We start from the raw sequence: 20,899 nt of genomic DNA on the forward strand, positions 1-20,899 counted from the left end.
CCATGTTTTAAGTTAGAGTTGTAAATAACTATTCAAAACTGTTAAAGATTTCTCCTTAGTTTTATTTTGAACACCACAGTTGCAGACTTCTGAATGGTTTCTTTCATTCATTTTTAGATGTCAAGGTAACATACTTGACTCTCTTCTATCCATTTGTTCCAAAATCATCTTGGATTATAATTCACTAAAACAATAAAGCAAATAGAGAACAAAACAAACAAAAAGCAAAATAATATGTCTACCTAGAATCTTAATATAAAAACAATTAATGAATACTAATTACCATATTTTTCGGTGTATAAGACGCACTTTACCCCCCAAAAAAGTGGGTGGAAATGTTTGTGCATCTTATACAGTGAATGTTGCCAAAGCCCCACCTACCCGCTGGCCCCTACCCTTCGGCCTCTGCCTCCCAGCAATTTACCTCCTTGCAGCAAACAGCCTGGTCAGCATCAGCACAGCCTGATTTAGCACAAGCAGCTGATTGGTGATTGGATCACCCTCCCAGAATACCGCCTATCAGCTGTTCCAGGCTGCAGGGATCGCTGTTGCTGCCCATCGCTGCTGCCGACTATCACCGCCTCCGTGCACCCCATTTTCGACCTCTGCGCATCCCGTTTTCAGCCTCCGCGCATCCTGTTTTTGGCCTGTTCCATCCCCCTTTTCATTCCCAAAAGCTAGGTGCACCTTATACTTCGGAGCATCTTATAGTCTGAAAAATACGGTAATAAGTGATAATTTGTCTAGTGGTTAAGACACCAAGCTGGAAACCAGGAGAGTCAGTTCTAGACCCACTTTAGAAACAAAAACAGCTGGATGATTTTGGGCCAATCCCTGTCAGCTCCAGGAAGAAAGCCAGGGCAAGTTGCTTCCAAAAGTCTTGCCAAAAAATCCTGCAATTATTTGTCCAGGGTATGTAATAGTAGTAGTAGTAGTAGTAGTAGTAGTAGTAGTAGTAGTAGTAGTAGTGTTAAACATCTCTGTCTGTCAACCTTCCAGGTAAACCAGACAGGAAACATGAGCAGATGAGCTAATTATACTCTTATATGGCTATATTAACAAAACCTTGTAAGTCTGAAAGTACAAATCTACTATTTCTTTACAGCCTGATCAATTTAGGACATCTTTCCTAAGTTTCTTTCTCTGACATTAAGCAGCTATGGGTTCCTTTCTCTCCACTCTTGTCTGACGGTTTCCTAGGTAGCATCTCATTCCTGCTTCCCTCAAGGTTGTTCTCACATATTGCTATCTTTCTTCACATATTGTATCTTCCTTCTAGTGCCTCCTTCTCTGAAGATGCCTGAAAATATGCAACCACGGTTTCTTGAGGATGAAGGTTTCTACACAGGAGAACGTCCTGTTGTGTCATTGTCCAACCAGAACATCATGGAGAATAGGATACTCAAGCAGGAACAGGTATGGTGCCTCATGCATGTGCTATTTGCTATAATAATTTATCTTCCTTAAATGGTTCAGTTGCCAATGTTTCAAGTGAGCTTGGGGACTCTATTTTTAATAGCCTCTTTAACAGACTATACAATTTAAAGAGGTTGGAAATATGCATAACAAACTATTTGGTAGATTGAGGACAAAAGAGTTGCAACCCTTGGGTGAAGCCTAATTTAAAGTAGATGAAGCACGGGTCTAGGATGACTCATGGTAGCCAGGTCAGTGTGGATGGGTGAGTGCAAACAGGTGAACAGTGACACAACTGACTACATGATTGGGTGGTGTAGGCAAGTGGGTATGGTGCCATTGGCTCAGCACCACCAGGTGATTGGCTGAGTGGGTGGGACCGGATGGGTGCGGATGAGTGGGTGTGGCTGGGTTAGCACAGAACGAGTTGCACTGGCTTCCTGAATGAGAGGAGAATTGGCGCCCCACCAGCTCCTCACCGTCCTGAATTGCCCGCACGTAGCTACCCCATTCCACGTTTGCAGATTTTTATCTGCATCAATGCTGGGAACTTGCCAATTATGCCCAGGTTTGGCGAGAAGGACTTCTCCTTTAGCATACTGTCTATGTGTACACACAGGTACAGACAGAAATACCATTCTGACTTAAGGGACTTTTATTTCCATCTGTGCTGGGAAGGTGCCAATTGCGCCCCAGCTTTGGGGAAGAACCTTTCCTTTGGCGTGCTGGATGCTCATGTATGCGGACACACACCCCATTCTGATTTTGGGGACTTTTATCTGCATCCATGTTAGGAAGCTTCCAGTCATGCCCAGGCTTGGGGAGAAGAATCTCTTCTTTGGCATGCTGTGCATACATGCACATATACCATTCTGAGCTTGGGAACTTTTATAAACTATTTTCCTTCCCTACCTTGATTAGCAGTAACTCCCTTTGCAAACTTCAGACCAAACTTTAAATGTCCTGTGATGGCTCTTAGCTATTCCCTTCTGTCCATGATCTGCATCTTACTGCTAATTTGTGATGCTAGAATGAGGCAAGTCCCCAAGCTCGAAATGGTGTGTGTGTGTGTATGTGTGTGCAGGAGCTGGTGGGATGCTGAATTACACATTCAGTTAGCCGGTGCAATTTGTTCCGTGCCAACCCAGCCATGCCCACCCAGCCATGCCCATCTGGCGATGCCCGCAAGCTGCACCAACCCAGCTGCACCCACCCAGCCACAGCCACCTATGTATGTCCACCTAACCACTGTGAGTTGTTCCATTCCGGTGAAGCACTGCAACTGATAGGACTGAATGCTAGGACCACTTCTGTACAGATCAGCAGAATGGAAATGTGGACACAGAGACAAATGCAAATTTCTATCCTTTAATGAGTTTTTAAATTAGTCATTCTATCCTTCCATTGGGATAATATTGGGGAGAGCCTGAGAGCAAGGACTTGGCCATTATGACATTGGAGGCTTGAAAACTTTGGGAAGAGGAAGGATCCTTCAGAATCTCAGCTTCTCCCATCTCAGCCCATCCCAATTCATCTTCTGCAGTCCTTTCCTTCTTTGGCTGTTTCCCAAGGTGGGGTTTTCTCTTTTGACAGAAGAGCAGATACCTAATGTGAGATGCCTGATTTCAGGAAAATTCCAAGAATTCTGGGGCATAGAAATGAGCCTTCAGTCCTATATGCCTTGGGTTTGACTATTCTCAAGTGAGGGATTCATACATAAACTTTTCAGAATTATTACCATTTCTTCAGTTTTCCCAAAACCTATGGAACTAGGGGGACCATTGGCATTTTAATGTTCTTAGGGACCTCAAAAAATGGCTGCCTAGATGGGCTAGCAGATCACAAAATAGACTAGACTAGACTAGACTAGACTAGACTAGACTAGACTAGACTAGACTAGACTAGACTAGACTAGAATAGAATAGAATAGAATAGAATAGAATAGAATAGAATTTTTTATTGGCCAAGTGTGATTGGACACACAAGGAATTTGTCTTAGTGCATATGCTCTCAGTGTACATAAAAGAAAAGATACGTTCATCAAGAATCACAAGGTACAACACTTAATGATAGTCATAGGGTACAAATAAGCAATCAGGGAAAAAATATCAATATAAATCGAAAGGATACAAGCAACAAAATTACAGCCATACAGCCACAAGTGGAAGGAGATGGGAACGATGAGAAGATCAATAGTAGCACAGATCTAGCAAAAAGTTTGACAGTGTTGAGGGAATTATTCATTTAGCAGAGTGATGGCATTTGGGAAAAAACTGTTCTTGTGTCTAGTTGTTCTGGTGTGCAGCGCTCTATAGCGTCGTTTTGAGGGTAGGAGTTGAAACAGTTTATGTCCAGGATGCGACGGGTCTGTAAATATTTTCACAGCCCTCTTTTTGACTTGTGCAGTATACAGGTCCTCAATGGAAGGCAGGTTTTTTCTGCAGTTCTAATTATCCTCTGAAGTCTGTGTCTGTCTTGTTGGGTTGCAGAGCCAAACCAGACAGTTATAGAGGTGCAGATGACAGACTCAATAATTCCTCTGTAGAACTGTATCAGCAGCTCCTTGGGCAGTTTGAGCTTTCTGAGTTGGCGCAGAAAGAACATTCTTTGTTGTGCTTTTTTGATGATGTTTTTGATGTTAGCTGTCCATTTTAGATCTTGCGATATGGTAGAACCTAGAAATTTGAAGGTCTCAACTGTTGATATTGTGTTGTCTAGTATTGTGAAAGGTGGAAGTATGGAAGGATTTATCCTAAAGTCTACCACCATTTCTACGGTTTTGAATGTGTTCAGTTGCAGATTGTTTCGGTCACATCACGAGGCTAGTTGTTCAACCTCCCGTCTGTATGTGGATTCATCATTATCTCGAATGAGACCGATCACTCTTGTGTCATCTGCAGGGCCGGATTTTCCTATAGGCTAACTAGGCTTCAGCCTAGGGCCTCAAGATCAAGAGGGGCCTACATTCAAATTGTTAGCAAAATTAAAATTACACTTTCACTATAGGTGAAAGGGCCTCATAAGTGGAATAGCCTAGGGCCTCTTTTCATCTAAATCCGGCCCTGGTCATCTGCGAACTTCAGTAGTTTAACAGATGGATCATTTTAGATGCAGTCATTGGTATACAGAGAGAAGAGAAGTGGGGAGAGCACACAGCTTTGGGGGGGCCCTGTGCTAATTGTACAGGTATCTGATGCGATTCTGCTTAGCTTCACCTGCTGCTTCCTGTTTGTTAGGAAGTTTATGATCTACTTACAAGTGTGTTCATGAACATCAGTTTACTAGAAGGCAGCCTCTTTCTGTCATTCTCTATGTCAACTTTGTCTTTCTTCTGGGCCAACGGATACATTTCTGACTTAAAAACTAGTATCCAACCACCTTCTATATTTAGTTTTTACGAAGACCCATTGAAAAGTCTGACATAGTCCTGGATATGGAGATGATGCTGGCTTTTTTTAAAAAAAGTAAATTCATTTTACTTACAATATTTGCATATCACTCTTTGTTTAAGAAACATCAGTGCACTTTACAAAACAATAATCAATGCAATAAAAAATAGCAACATATGTGAAAGCAATAGAGACAGTAAAACCAATGCCTGTTTAGAAACTAATCATAATAGTAGCTGATTTACATTCCTGTTTCCCATTACATGAAAAATAATAAAAGAAGATTTAAAAAAAAAATCAGGTAAGACTGGAACCAAGGATTAATTTCCTATTGATTGTTAGCTTTAATTTTCTGAAGAATGGTCTAGTTTTTACAAGATACTTCTGGCAAAATTAAAATGTTTTTATGTCCTCTTTTTTGCAGGGGAAAAAGTGGTTTGGGGATGATGGTCAAATTTTAGCATTGCCCAATCCAGTTAAACAATCCCTTACTAGACCTCCATTGTTTCTTACAAAGGGAGACCAAGAGATGGACCTTGTGATCTTTTATAAAAAGGTAAGTTGGTTATTGCATGTTGTTAGATGCCTCAGTACAGAATGGTTGAATACAAATCACTGCCCAATTCAGTGTTTTTCAACTTTGGCAGATTTAAGATGTGTGGATTTCAACTCCCAGAATTCCCCAGCCAGTATCAGCTAGACCATAGACTATGGTCTGCATTACCTACATGAAGGGCTTCTGGCAAGGGATGGGCTGCACCTCATAGGAATCAGGAAGAATGTATTCAGAAAACAACTGGGTCAGCTTATCAGAAGGGGTTTAAACTAAAATTGAGAAGGGAGGGTGACCAATCCTTAGGATCTTTAGGACCTAATAAAGCATAAACTTCAAGACAACCATTCAAACAGGGCCGAGCTGAGGATTTTGTACAGTATCTGTATGATAAAATAACTCAGATTCGGGAAGACTTGGCCGCTGACTGGGTTAGTTCAGACGAGATGACTGAGGCAGGCCTTGAGAGTGTTATCTGGGAGGAGTTCGATCCTGTGGCTCCCGAAGACGTGGACAGGATCATGGGACGGCTGAACGCGACCACATGTTTATTGGACCCGTGTCCCTCCTGGTCGGTGCTGGCTTCCCGGGAGGTTACACGAAGCTGGCTCCAGGGAATTATCAACGCTTCTTTGAGTGAGGGTGTCCTGCCGGCCGCCTTGGAAGAGGCGGTGGTGAGGCCTCTCCTCAAGAAGCCATCCCTGGATCCAGCTGTTTTGGCTAACTATCGTCCAGTCTCCAATCTTCGTTTTATTGCGAAGGTTGTTGAGAGTGTGGTGGCGCGACAGCTTCCCCAGTACCTGGATGAAGTTGTCTATTTGGATCCGCTCCAGTCCGGCTTCAGTCCTGGGTACAGCACGGAAACGGCATTGGTCGCGTTGGTGGATGATCTCTGGAGGGCCCGGGATAGGGGTTATTCCTCTATCCTGGTCCTATTAGACCTCTCAGTGGCTTTTGATACCATCGACCATGGTATCATGTTGCGCCGGCTGGAGGGACTGGGAGTGGGGGGCACCGTTTTGCGGTGGTTCTCCTCCTATCTCTCCGACCGGTCGCAATCCGTGTTGACAGGGGGGCAGCGGTCGACCCCAAGGTGCCTTGTTTGTGGGGTGCCACAAGGGTCGGTCCTCTCACCCCTCCTGTTCAACATTTATGTGAAGCCGCTGGGTGAGATCATCCGTGGTTTTGGGGTGGAGTTCCATCAGTACGCTGATGATACTCAGCTGTACATTTCCACCCCAGACCATCCCAACGATGCCTTGGAAGTGATGTCCCAGTGCCTGGAGGCCGTGCGGGTCTGGATGGGGAGAAACAGGCTTCGACTCAACCCTTCCAAGACCGAGTGGTTGTGGCTGCCGGCGTCCCGGTATAGCCAGCTGACGCCATCACTGGTTATTGGGGGCGAATCATTGGCCCCCACGGAGAGGGCCCGCAACTTGGGTGTCCTCCTGGACGCACGGCTGTCTTTAGAAGAGCATATGACAGCCGTGGCCAGGGGGGCTTTTTATCAGGTTTGCCTGATACGCCAGTTGCGCCCCTTTCTGGATCGGGACTCCCTACGCACGGTCACTCAAGCACTCATCACCTCTCATCTGGACTATTGTAATGCTCTCTACATGGGGCTCCCCTTGGGGTACACCCGGAGGCTCCAACTGGTGCAGAATGCAGCCGCGCGGGGGATTATGGGAGCGACGGGGCGCTCCCATGTGACTCCTCTCCTGAGCGAGCTGCATTGGCTTCTGGTGGACTTCCGGGTGCGCTTCAAAGTGTTGGTGACCACCTTTAAAGCGCTCCATGGCTTAGGGCCGGGGTACTTACGGGACTGCCTTCTGCCACCAATAGCCTCCCACTGGCCGGTTCGCTCCCACAGAGAGGGCCTCCTTAGGGTGCCGTCGGCCAGACAATGTCGGCTGGCGACCCCCAGGAGGAGAGCCTTCTCTGTGGTGGCACCTACCCTTTGGAACAATCTACCCCCAGAGATACGAGTGATCTCCGACCTCCGGACTTTTCGTCGGTTTTTACTTACTTTTTTCAGTTAGCCGGTCTGTCTTGATTTTATAGTTGGTTTTAAAATTTTGATACGGATTTTATATTGACAAGTTTTAAATTACGGGCCAAATTTATGTAATTATTTTAAATCTATTTTTAACTGTAATGTTATGTATAAATGTTTTTATTTTGGCTGTTCACCGCCCTGAGTCCGAAAGGAGAAGGGCGGTATAGAAGTTTGATAATTAATTAATTAATTAATTAATTAATTAAAAATAAATAAATAAATAAATAAATAAATAAATAAATAAATAAACAATGAGAAAATAAACTCAGAAATAAAGTAGGAGATATAGGAAGTATACCCAGAGTCAGCCATGCAGGACTCAGTGCCTATACACAAACACCAGTTTGGGGAAATAAACAGGGTGAACTTGAAGTACTAGTACATTAGGGCAAGTATGATATGGTTGCCATTATTGAAATTTGGTTGGATGAAACTCACAACTAGAATGTACTGATGGAAGGAAATAAACTATTCAAAAGAAACATATCAAACAAAAGAGGAGTAGGGTTGCAATATATGTAAGAGATCACTACATATCTGCAAAAATGCACAAAACCAAGGATGAAATCCTTCTAGATGGCATATGGGCAGGGGTGAAATGCTACCAGTTTGCACCAGTTCAGGCAAACCGGTAGTAAAAAAAAGCTACTGGTTCCTCTGAACAGGTATTTCTGACGATCAGCTGTACCGCGTGATTTAAAAATGGTTTACATCCCAGAGTTCTAAAGGAGCTGGCAGACATCAACTCAGAACCATTATACCATATCTTTCAAAGATCCTGGAGCACCAGGGAATTACCAGAGGACTGGAAAAGAGTAATAACAGTGCCATGGTTCCAAGTAATACCCCCAACGAAAGAAGACTCCAAGGCTAGAGATTCTTCAAAGTTCCATTTTATTAGAGATGTCATATTGGCACATCTGGGAAAACCCAAATCTGAAAGCTTCCAGGTTTTCCCCACCCATAGGAAAGTGCAAGTCCCTGCCAAGCACCCACATGTCCATCACATGGTCCAATCAATGCACCGTCTCAACTGGAGATGCCTCCCAGTCACACCATTCCAGGTGCAGGGCAAGATGTCCTTGACTCTCAGAGAAAGGAATGTTATTATGACTACATGTCTCCCCTGCTGCATACAATCCCCCCCTCCCAGTTTTCCACAGCACTAAATGTGGCAGGCCTGAAGATCCAATGCAAAAAATGGCTTCCAGGCCTGACAGGCCATCCCCCACTTCATCCAATGATCGTGTCCTGCAACGAGAGGAACATAGGGGGTTAAACCAATATTCCCTAACCACCTCTTCCCCCTCCCAGGGCTTATCAGGGTATTTATCATGGAATTGCTTCACTAGCCTGTCTGCTTTTACACCCCAGCTTTTAACCCAGGTAGCTTCGGACAAAGGGTACCCTTTCCAATGAACTAAATATTGCAATCGACTTCTATATAATTTAGAATCTAAAATTCTTTTAACTTCATAATGGGTTTCCCCTTGCACCACTATAGGTTTGGGAGCTGGTCGGGTCTGTTGTCTCAATCTTGACCCAACTGCTGGCTTTAGTAGACTACAATGAAAGACAGGATGCACTTTCCCTAGAATGCATGGGAGGTTAAGCTGAACTGTCATTGGGTTAATTACTTTCACTATTGGGAATGGACCTAAAAACTTAGGTCCCAGCTTTTTACTGGGCAACTTCAGTCTTATGTATTTGGTTGATAGATAAACCCGATCTCCCACATGGAAGGGTGTGTGTGTGAAGAGATCGGTGTTTGTCCATTTGCTTTTTATATGCCTCAGTGGCTTCTGCCAGTGCTTTTTTAGTATTCTTCCACCCCTTCCTCAGCAACTCCATCCACTTGGTCAGAGTCATGGAGGAGCGGGCTTCTCTGGGCAGTTCGGGCATGGGGACAAAGTCCATGCCACTGGTGACCTGGAAGGGGGTTAATCCGGTGCTGCTATGCACAGCGTTGTTGTAAGCCACTTCTGCAAATGGCAACAGATCCTCCCAGTTCCCTTGTTGGTAATCCACATAACATTTTATATATTGCTCCACCATTGCATTCGCTTGTTCCGCAGCTCCGTTCATACTCAGATGGAAAGCCGAGCTAAGTCCTTGTGTGGATCTGACTGATCACAGGAACTCTCTCCAAAACTTAGTGGTGAATTGGACCCCTTGATCTGAGATTACCTGGCAGGATATCCCTTGCAGTCGGTAAATCTGTTTAATGAACATTTTTACCAGTTTCTTCACTGAGGGCAATCCCGAACAAGCAGTGAAGTGGACTTGCTTTGAAAATAAGTTTATTACCATTGTTGTGGCTCGCCAGTGGCCAGTGGATCTGGCAGCAGATTCGGACAGTGAGGAGGTTGGGTAGGAACATGGACCAGTCCTGGAGTTGGGGGGAGGCTCTGATGAGTGCTCTGTATCAGAGGTAGAGATGGGGCCAGGGTCATCTGACACATCAGTGGGGCAGAAGAACAGCTGGAGCCTGTTCCCAGTGTGTGCATGCACAGAGCTGCCAGGAGAAAGGAACAGCTAAGGAACAAGGGTCGACTCAGGAGAAAAGCCACAAGTGGATGGTGAATGGTCCTTCCCATAGGGAATAAAGAGGAGTGAAAGGGGAGGGGAGTTTGCAGGAGACAATTAGTTCGCTTAATTGGTTTGTGACTCTCAGAGACTTCTTGCCAAATTTTGAAGATCTCGACCTGGCAGCTCTCCAAGCTAGATAAGGTCTGTGACTGTAAATTCTTCCTTGAAAGGCTTTGCTGGATGTGAATGAGAGGAATTCACAGTAACTTAATAAAAAGAGGTTTTTGTCAGGACAAGGAGTTTGTTCTGTTCTGTTAAATTCTGTTAAGGGCAGGATGACTTCTCTGAATGCTGGGATGAATTGCCTGTAAAAGTTTGCAAACCCCAGGAGCCTTTGAAGCTGTTTGCAGGTACATGGGGGTTGCCAGTCCAGCACCGCTTTCACTTTTCCTGGGTCCATTTCCACCCCTCCACTGGATATTCAGTAGCCTAGGTAATCTAGGGAGGTTTTATGGAATTCACATTTTGACAGCTTTGTGTAGAACTTTGTGGCTAGGAGTTTTTTTAGCATTTGTCACACTAGTTTTACATGCTTTTTGAGAGTTTTGCTGAATATAAGGTTGTCATCTAGGTAAACTAGGACCCCTTTGTATAGGTGCTCATGTAGCACCTCATTTATTAGTTGCATGAAAACTGCTGGGGCTCCTTGCAGACTGAATGGCATAACTTTGAATTGGACAGTTAAAGGGGGTCTTCCATTTGTCTCCTTCTTTGATCCTTATGCAGTAATAGGCTTCTCTCAAGTCGTTTGGTGAATACCGTGCCCTTGGCTAAGTGACTTAGCATGTCCTTCATGAGGGGGAGGGGGTAGGTGTTCTCCACGCATATGGCATTAATCCCACAAAAATCAATGCAAAGCCTCATCCCCCCATCTTTTTTTTTCTTTAAATAGTACTGGGGCTGCCACTTTGGATTTTGCGGGCTGGATAAAACCCCATGCTAAGTTGGCTTCGATGTATTTCCTCAGTTCTTCCCTTTCTTTGGGAGTCATGGAGTACATCTTTGGTTTAAGCAGCTTGGCTCCTGGTATGAATTCAATCGCACTGTCTGTTGAGCAGTGAGGGGGGAGGAAGTAGCAGTTCTCCTCGCTAAAGACCCTCAACAGGTCTTGGTACTTTCTTGGTACCTGTGGGCTGCTGGGCAGTCTGTCTGCAATGGGGGCTGCTGTTTTGGGCTCGCTGAGGCTGTTGGGATTTGTGGCCTTTTGGCAACGGTCTGGCTTGATGGGCAGTAGCCGTCTGATACCTATTTTTAGGGGGTTTTTTTGTTATTTTTTTTAAAACAAGTTTTATTAGAATTTTTCTTTCATCATACATATTTTATGAACAGAGTGTTAACTGGGTCACATCTTATACCTCTTATACATGATCATAATTGTAATATATTCTAATCTGCCCATTTTCAATATTCATCTCTTTCATATAATCCTTTATCACAAATTAGTCATTTTTCACCATATTATTTCAGCTTCTACCATGTTATTCTCTTTCCATAATTCTTCATTTTCATTTTTTACACATAAATAACATCACTTTATGCCCTATATTTCTTCTTACTTGCAATTACACCATTTACCATATTTTTTCATTTCCAGAAGCATCTCTCAAATTCCTCCTTCCCAATCATTAGCATTTTGAATTTTCGTCCTAATTTACATTATTATCAAAGTTAGTAATATTATTAAATTACTTATTTTCACATTTCCATCTGCTGCGTTTTAATTTAAGCAAGTTCTATTCATTCATCTTTACAAAATACTCGCTTTCATGATTTCAACATTGTTTTTTGTTTTTGTTTTTTAATTTGATTTATATGCCGCCCTTCTCCGGAGACTCAGGGCGGCTTACAATGCATTAAGCAATAGCCTTCATACTTTTGTATATTTATACAAAGCTTATTGCCCCCACAAACTGGGTCCTCATTTAACCTACCTTAGAAAGGATGGAAGGCTGAGTCAACCTTGAACCTGGTGAGATTCGAACTTAAAGTAATTGAAGACAGCTGGTGTTAATCACAATGCTTTTAGTCTGCTGAGCCACCATGCCCCATATTGTTATTCTCTTTACATACTTTATCATTTCATGTTCAATTCTTTCTTCTAAATAACATCATGATGCATCCTATAATTCTCTCGTATCAATACAGTAACAATTTAAATTCCATTCTGATTTAAAAGACTATCAAAATCACTAGTGTTATTATATTGTCTACTTCCCCATTCCCATTCACTGATCTACCTTATTATATATATTTACTAATATTGACCCCATCATCATTTCATCTTTATCCATCATCTCTCTATCTTTTGGCGTCTCATTTTCTAATGCTTTTTTGCTCAACCCTTTATCTCGTTCTAACTTCTCAATTCTCTTTTTTATTTTTATATGTGTTACATTTTATCTTTTGAATTCCTTTTTGTACTGTTTGAACATCCCTCACCAAGATTTTCTCTTGTCTCTTCCAAATATTTCTCTTTTTTCCTTTTAACTGTTTCTTTTTTAGAGGAGATTTTCCCCCTTTCCTCTCCACTCTTTCTACATTACAAAAATTTTATGTGATATTGTCTACCTGATTTTTATTTTTAATGCTTTCTCTTCTATATTTTTAACTTCTTGCATCTGGTTTAAGTTTCCCTTTTCAAAATCCTCTTCACTTTGTTTTTCTATATATTTCAACAAATTTTCTGTTTCTTTTTTGCCTATTAAAGATTCACATCTATTTTTAAACATCAAAAACAGCTCTTCATACATCTGCATTTTGTAACAATTAAAAAAAAAATTGAAACCTCCCCAATTATATCTCTTTACAATTAGCCAAAATTTAGAGTCTATTTAATTTCCTTGTTTCTCCTGTTTTCTTCTTTCCTTCTTCAATTATTCCTCTTTTCTTTAGAAGTAAAATGATCTCAATTATTAATAGTCCAAGTGCAGCAATAATCAAATCCAATTAAAAGTCTATCTTCCAAGAGAGAGGGGAAATGTAACAAAAACCCAGATGCAAAACAGTCACTCTTAAATGGTCTCACAGAGTCCAAATTATCTTCTTCTATATGGCCAAGGTTGGGTCTTCCAGCTGTTACTTCTTCTGTTTTGTCTATTTAAATAGAGTATTACAGTACTTTTTCTTTCCTTCAGCAGATGGCACTCTCCATTTCTGGTCCATACAAGATAGTTTATTAAAACCAGTTAATTGTCGAAATATCCAAAGATTTTAAGGTAGTCATAGAAAATGTTGTTTTCTTCCGAAAATCACTTTTTTTTCCTTTTAAATTTTTTTACTTTGCCCAATTTTCTAAATGTAAAACTTCTTTTTAGGCTTTTTGTGTTACAATCCCCACTTTTCCCCCCTGCATACGTGTCGTGTCCCCCCCCATCCGCCCGCCGAGTGCCAGATAGCCACTAATCCAAGCTCAGGGATTTCTTTAAAGCTCCAATTTCAATTTTTCTTTTTAATATAAATTGGCAATTATCTCATCCAGTTCTAGCACTCTGTCCAAACACTGCTCCTGCTCAGTTCTTCGGTCTGGTTGTCCCAGCTTCAAGGTGGCCACCAAAAGATGGCTGCTGCCCCCGCTGCCAATCGGGAGAGCTGTTTCTGTTCCAGTGAGGAAATTGCTGATTTCTTGCGGTCCATGAAATGCCTCTCCTTTCTTTACCATCCCTACAAGACAGCTATGGCTCGAAAGCCTCCTGGTAGCAGTTTATCCGGCTGAATTTCGCGGGGCTCATCAGAGCCCACTATTTTCCAGTCTGTTCCCGCAGCGATGTCAACCGGAAGTCCTATTATTTTTAGTTTTCTATAGCCATCTTCCCACATGATGGTCGGTCCCCATTTGTCTAACCATGCGAGGCCCAATATGATTGATTCGGTCATTTTGGGAGCTATGACAAATTGGATGAGTTCTCGGTGGCGGCCCATTTCTAGGCTTCTCCCCTGGGGTGCGGAGGGGGTCTGGGCTTGAGGGACCAGGGCAGGAGCCAGGCATTCAGATGCTCTGTGTCCATGCTGGCTGCCCCAGTAGCACTTGATCGTCCCGGAAGATGTGGGCTGTGGTGCTTCAGGTGGTTTAGCTGGGGTTTGGCAGCCCAGGGGTCCTCTTGCTGGTTTCTCTGCAATTGGCTTCCTCTGGGGGTGGATCTCCAGGTCATGGCCACTGCTGTGCTGTACCAGACTTGTATACATTCCGGGACTCCCCTGATGCCGCAAGCTTGTCTGAGGTCTGGGTCAAGGGCTTCTTTGAAGTGGTAAATGAGGAGGCGTTCAGGCCAGTCCCTCAGCTTTCCAGCCAGCCTTCAGAATTCCCACACTAATTCCTTGGGAGGCCGACCCGCTTGCTTCAAGGCTTTAATCTGGGCTTCGGCTTCTACTCAGTGGATCGTGTCCTTGAAATGACCTTGGAGCAGTTGGAGAAATTCATCCGCATTGTCTAGCTCCGGGGCTCCCTCATCATGTAGCACAGCTATCAACTCCGCCACCTCTCCTTCATTCATGCCATCTGCAATCGGTTGGGTATTGGTCCCCATAACATTCAACGTGGGCCCAGACCTGATTGAGGAAGTATTCCAGCTTTCCTGGGGTCCCATCAAATGTCATTCTAAATTGCGGCAAGGAAGTGGCTGGCGGGACTGGCTGTGGGGCTGGCTACGGGACCGGTGTGGGCTGCTGAGCCAGTATCGGCGGCTAGACCGGTACCGGCAGCAGGATCATGACCAGTGTACTTGCACTGGTTGCTGGGCCAGCGCAGACTGCAGGACTCGAGCTGGCATCCATTGGTATTGCACTCACCCCTGGCCAGGGTAGAAAGCCCAGCTAGGATAGAGTTGATCGGCTGGAGACAATCTGAGGACCGGTTGCTAAGGTGGGGTGCTGGGTCCCAACAGACCCAGTTGTGGTCCTTGTAGCACCGGACTGGATTGGCTTAACGGGCTTTGTTGCTGCACCATTCCGATTCCAGCAAGGGCTGTCACTCCGGTAGATCCGGCCCGATGTGTGAGGCTGTGATGCGATCCGCTTCGTGCCAAGTGAAAGGAGGTAGACGTTCTACTCGCTGCTGCTGCGGCTTTCTGGCCAAGAAAGGTGAATGTGGGTTGAGCCAGAATCCATCTGGGTGGGCCAGTACCAGGAGGCTGTGCGTTGCTGCCCATGCTGAGCTGGCCGAACTGCTCCGGTAGGCCTACCAGCAACTGGCTGTACGATGGTGGTGGGAAAACCCCCTCTTGGGAGTTGCTGTGATCAGCTGGTCCCACTGCTCTCCATTTGAGAGCTTGGGTCCGCTCCGCTCTGCTCGCTCCCATCTGCTGTTCCTGCAGCATCACCTGGTCGACATCTCCTGAAATGGCATGGCTCCCACGGCTTCGCCCCACAGAGAAGGATCCATTTGAGTGGCTTGCTCAGGGTGAAAGAATGGATCAATCTGAGGCATAAAAGACTATTAACTTTAGAAGAACATGACCTTCAACTAGATTGCCATCCTTTTTTATAGTATGGGAAGAATCAGATACATAGTTACTTTCAAAGACATTATGTTAGAAATGCACTATCAATATGACTTAAAATTAAAGAACAACTGTTCTTGAAAATACCAATCTGGCTTTCCACAATGGAAGCATTGATACATCCTAATGTTATTAACATGGAAAAAATTATAAGATATAAAGATATTTTGAATGAAAAAGGGGAATTAAAAACCAAGCAGGAGCTTGGTCCATCAAGGGATGGACATTGCCTGGTGACCACAAATGCAGATACAATCTTGATATGAGAAAGATGCTAAAATGTATGGTTTCAATAAAGAATTAACAGAATTGGACCAAATATTAACCTGAACGGATGAAAAACTGATAAAGAAAATATATTGTTACTTATTAGGTATCAAACTTGAAAGTGAGCAGGTAAAGGAGACATGATTGTTTGGGCTAAAAATTTTGGATATGCACTAGAACTAGAAAAATGGCAGAAATTGTGGGATAGAAATGTTAAATTGACTATGTCAACTGCATATAAAGAAAATTTGTATAACATGTTTTATTTTGCACCAACAAGACTGGCAAAAATGTTTAAGGATAGATCTGCTAAATGTTGGAAATGCAACCAAATACTTGGTTCTTATTACCATATGTAGTGGACATGTCCAAAAGCCAAAAAATATTGGACAAAAATACATACTTGGTTGGAAAAATGATAAAACAGCATATAGACATGAAACCAGAAATATTTTTATTGGGCATTCTGCCGGAAAGATATGACAAAGGGACTATATACTTGATTTTACATGTATTAACTGCAGCTAGAATTGTATATGCTCAACAATGAGCCTGGTGGCTCAGCAGACTAAAAGCATTGTGATTAACACCAGCTGTCTGCAATTACTGTAAGTTCGAATCTCACCAGGCTCAAGGTTGACTCAGCCTTCCGTCCTTTCTAAGGTAGGTAAAATGAGGACCCAGTTTGTGGGGGCAATAAGCTGACTTTGTATAAATATACAAAAGTATGAAGGCTATTGCTTAATGCATTGTAAGCCGCCCTGAGTCTCCGGAGAAGGGCGGCATATAAATCAAATTAAAAAACAAACAAACAATGGAAGTGTGGCGAGATTCTGACAGATGAGAGTGTAATAAAGAAAATATTAGAATGTGCAGAAATGGATAGACTAACGCTTACTATTAAGGACAAAGAAGAAACTGAATACTTTTTGACATGGGACTTATTTTACCATTAGTTAGACAGTAAAAACAGAAGTTAGAAATGCAGGGACATAAAAAGGATAAATGTCAAAATGGAAATTTGATAAAATAGACAAAATATTATTGTTATTATAGTATCAATGTTATGATAAATTTTATTGTAAACATTTTGATTACTATTGCCTAAAAACAACTGTACTCAGACAACAAATTGTTATATGTTATTCAAATAAAGTAAATAAAACATGAAAAATGAAGAAGTTCTTGATAAATGTGGAGTCAATTCCACATTCTATTTAACTTATCCTTAGGCATTAAGTGATATTTATTCCTGGTTTGTTAGTCTTTGGTATAGTTAATCTCAGTTATATGTAAAATGAGCCAAAGGCTCATACTTTGTGCTGAAAAGAAAAGCCTCCAAATTAGTTGATTATGTATGATCCAGTTCTTATATGTTTCTCTGAAATCTTATTCTATCATACTTCTGTGTGAATGTAGTTGCTTAAATTTTTATTTTAGGCTCTAAAAATGAGACTTGCCAACCAGTACATCGTTGGAAATGATGACCCACAAAGTTGCTTTCAGTTGGATATTGACATTTCAGGATTAATATTCACACATCATCCTTGCTTTAGCCGTGAACATATTCTGGCAGCAAAACTGGCTCAGTTATTTGATCAGTATCTCTCCAGGAAACAGAGAAATGTTACTAAACTCCTTACAGATAAGGTAATTTCGATACTTTTCTTCAGTTTGCAAATGTGTCAATAAAATAGAAATCATTTTTTTTTTGTAGAATATGCAGAAGTCTTTATGTCTATAGAAAAATATGCAAATATTAAAATATGTTTGCGATTGAATATCAGAAAACCTTATTCTGTTATTAGATAAAAATTATATACTGCTAACTACTTGTCCTTGGCAAAGTTTACTGAGTTATTAGCTTAGCTGTGATATTATCCACTACATGGAGAATGGTTGCAGGAATTGGGTATGTCTAATGAAAGGAAGGAAAGAAGATGAAATGGTATAGGGTCTTCTGCTCAAGCAGGGGGTGGACTAGAAGATTTCTGATGTCCTTTCCAATTCTATTATTCTATGTTCTATGTTCTAAATAATATATAATAAAATAAGCCAGGTGATCTCAGGATTGTGGGGTGGCTTGTGCATCATTAGGCACCTGGCCATTCCAGACTGCAGCTCTGCATCTGGTGTGAGTACCTCATTCCCCACTCCGGCCCTGCCACACAGCGGAAAGGGTGACCTGGAGCCAGCCCCCATCGATGCTTGGCTCATGCTGCCCCATACTCCTGTATCCCCACCTTTTGTCCCATGGGCCAGGTCCTGTCCACTGCCCACTGTGGGTGCCAGCTCTCCTCTTTTGGCCTTGTGGTCCTTTGAGGGCAACCATAATGCTGATGCTGACACCCCTGCTGTAAGACTTCTTGAAATAACAGTCAAGGTGTTTCATGATCCTTCCCTTCTCCCTCCCCCCAAACATTTTCTCCAGGGGTGAAATCTACTTACCTTCCCTACAGGTTCAGAAGTGCATGCACAGGGCATGCGCAGAGGGTAAAAACAGTTTACTTCCTGCTTAAAGGAAGTAAAACCAGGAAGTAATGACGACTGGTTGGGTGGAGCCTCGTACTGCCATTGCTACTGGTTCTCCAAACCACTCGCCACCATCGCTACTGGTTCTATCAAACTGGTCCGAACCGATAGCATTTCACCCCTGATTTTCTCCCAAGTGGAAAGATCTTTTTCCTGTCCTGCCACAGCAATGAATGTGCCATCCTAAAAACATGGTCCCTGCATCACAATCATCCTTCATTTAAGAAAACTGAGAATTTGGAGCAGGTTGGATGAGGAGAGAAAAACCATTAAATGGTGAAGAAAAATTAAAAGTGCACCTCCCCTTCTCCAGCACTTCCACAATCGCCCGTTGCCCAACTGCAATAACTTGCCATCCAGCCACCCATCATCTCCCCAATGCCCACTGCCCCCCATTGCCTCTGCATCACTGCCATCTGCAGCCATGCAATGCTGGATTGGCTGCCGGGAGGCGCAGCTACTTGTCCCATGCAGCAAATCACCTGGGTAAAAACGTGACTCGGGGAATCAGCCAGGATAAAGGGCCAGGTGTGGAGGGGTAAGGGGCCATTGGTGAGAGAAGAGGACCAGCAGAGAATGAAAGGCCACTGGGTCAGTTGTAGTGGGGAGCTGGGAGAGAAATGGACATTGCCAATAGTCTCATTCCACCAGACAAATGGCTGTCCAGTTTTTTGTGCTGGGTCCCACAACTTCATGGGCTGAAACATAATAATACATATCCTGTCCTCTAAAGTGATATATGTTGAATATTCAATCTTTGAGCTGCTGTTAAAATAAGTTCATGTAAACTCTCAAATGAACAGTAGATATTAATTAAGATTGAATTCTGAAAAGATTTAAACACCAAGTTTGCTTTGTATGAATCTTCTTCATAATCTTCTTTGCTTTTAGGTATTTGATTGATGGATGCATTGGTTAGAATTATAAATCTTGGACTTCAGGATTGGGAAGAATGTAATTTAAAATAAAAGCAACTATAAGGGCGAGACAAAAATATTGAAAAATAATCAAAAAATCATATTTTCCATGTTCTTCCTAGGTTTATTTTGGAGAATGCTTCTGGCATTTTCATAGAAAAGCAGGTCTATCGATGTTGCTAGTAATAAGGAAAAATACAGAAATATAATGATTTCATATGGTGGTGCAAACAAATCATACTAATATTTATAAGCTTATTTTCTAGCTTCGTGCTCTTAGAAATTCTTTAGAAAATATTTTGGATACTGCCGAAAGTGAAATTCCAAAGTTAGTAGTCCAACAAAGCATAACTGAATATAAGCTTGAAATAAGGTGAGTAAATTAATAATTGCTCTATTATTCATTCTGTAAGTTTAAAAAAGTTATCCAGCTGAAAAAGTGGTTCTTGGAAAGGAACTGAGTCATGCTCTAATAAAATGAACTGTTGTCATTGGAATTTCGTAAGAACCTCTTTTTTCCATGAGTATTTCAAGTATTTATTTTGTAAGGTAGATCTTTTTGTTTAATTGAAATTACATAATGGTCAGCCAGCAGAAGGTTTATGACTCTCTTCTAAGTCCCTCTTTGTCTAAGTCCCATTTGGTATGATAAAACACCTTTTATTTATTGTCCTTTTCTTATGTGCCATTTCTGGGAGCAACTAGAATGGTAGGAAAAAGGAAGTGTTATGGAGACAAATCAGGTGGGACAGCTTGTCACATTTTCCAGTTAGTCCAGATTAGGAAACCAAAGTCATCCAGGCCAATATTGCTATTATTGTAAGGTTATAGTAACAGTCTTGCAAGTCTGAATATTCTTCCCCCTTTTCTCCCTTCTATGGGAGAACTGAGAGGGTGTAGGACAACGCATTGTGACCAGGTTGACACAAATAGGGGAGCATGGCTGGGTGGGCTTGAACAAGTGGATGTGGTCAGGTCAGCACGGATGGATGGGCATGGGCAGGTGGTTGCACCGGGTGGGCATTACTTCCTGGGCACAGCCAAGTCAATGTGGAACAAGTCACCTTAGCCATCTGGATGTGGGGAAAACTCAGCACCCCACCAGTTCCTCGCCTCCTTAAACTGCTGGGAACCAGACACAGAGGAAAGAACCATTTTGTCCCATACCAGTGCCACAACCTCAAAGGAAGAGAAATCTGTGAAGCCTCTTGGAGCCTGCTCAGAAGCCCAGCGGCAGTCAATCCACAACCCCCGAGAACAACTTCCCCATTGTCTGCCTCCTCCTTCTCCTCCTTCTCCACCTCCACCTCCACGTCTTCCTCCTCCTCCTCCTCCTGGACTGTAGGCTATGAAGAACTGGATGGGGAGGAACCAGCTCCACCTGAACCCTAACAAAAGGGAGGTTTTTGGCCCGCCTGGATCTTGAGAGCTATGATGTTTCATATTTTTCCCCAGGGAGACAAAACCTCACCTTCTCCAGATCTTTCTGTCTATACAGAACTCTGCGGGAGTGAAAAACTGAGCTTTCTCCATCATCCCCCTGCAACTTCCAAATAAACAGAAGATCAGGCTGGCGGGGTGGGTGGGTCAGGGAGCTACTTGGTCTCAGCCCAACAGCCATTGTGAAAGGCAGAAGTGGGGTGGGTTGGGGGAAGTGAGCAGTGCAGTGGGCAGGGAGGGACCGT

The 20,899-nt window shown here is 42.9% G+C and overlaps 1 protein-coding gene across 10 annotated transcripts in view; it reads left to right on the forward strand.

Annotated features, from left to right (window-relative positions):
• CC2D2A (coiled-coil and C2 domain containing 2A) overlaps positions 1 to 20,899 on the forward strand; it is a 285,150-nt gene that overhangs the window by 82,819 nt on the left and 181,432 nt on the right. For all 10 annotated transcript variants that reach the window (XM_034408876.3, XM_087875257.1, XM_034408877.3 and 7 more), the window contains 4 exons: positions 1,280 to 1,416; positions 5,230 to 5,361; positions 17,206 to 17,415; positions 19,481 to 19,587. In XM_034408876.3, the coding sequence (XP_034264767.2) occupies positions 1,280 to 1,416; positions 5,230 to 5,361; positions 17,206 to 17,415; positions 19,481 to 19,587 (586 nt within the window). The remainder of the gene's footprint in view (positions 1 to 1,279; positions 1,417 to 5,229; positions 5,362 to 17,205; positions 17,416 to 19,480; positions 19,588 to 20,899) is intronic.

This window comes from Pantherophis guttatus, chromosome 8, assembly GCF_059756535.1.
Source record: "Pantherophis guttatus breed Tessera chromosome 8, ASM5975653v1, whole genome shotgun sequence".
NCBI classification, from domain to species: domain Eukaryota; kingdom Metazoa; phylum Chordata; class Lepidosauria; order Squamata; family Colubridae; genus Pantherophis; species Pantherophis guttatus.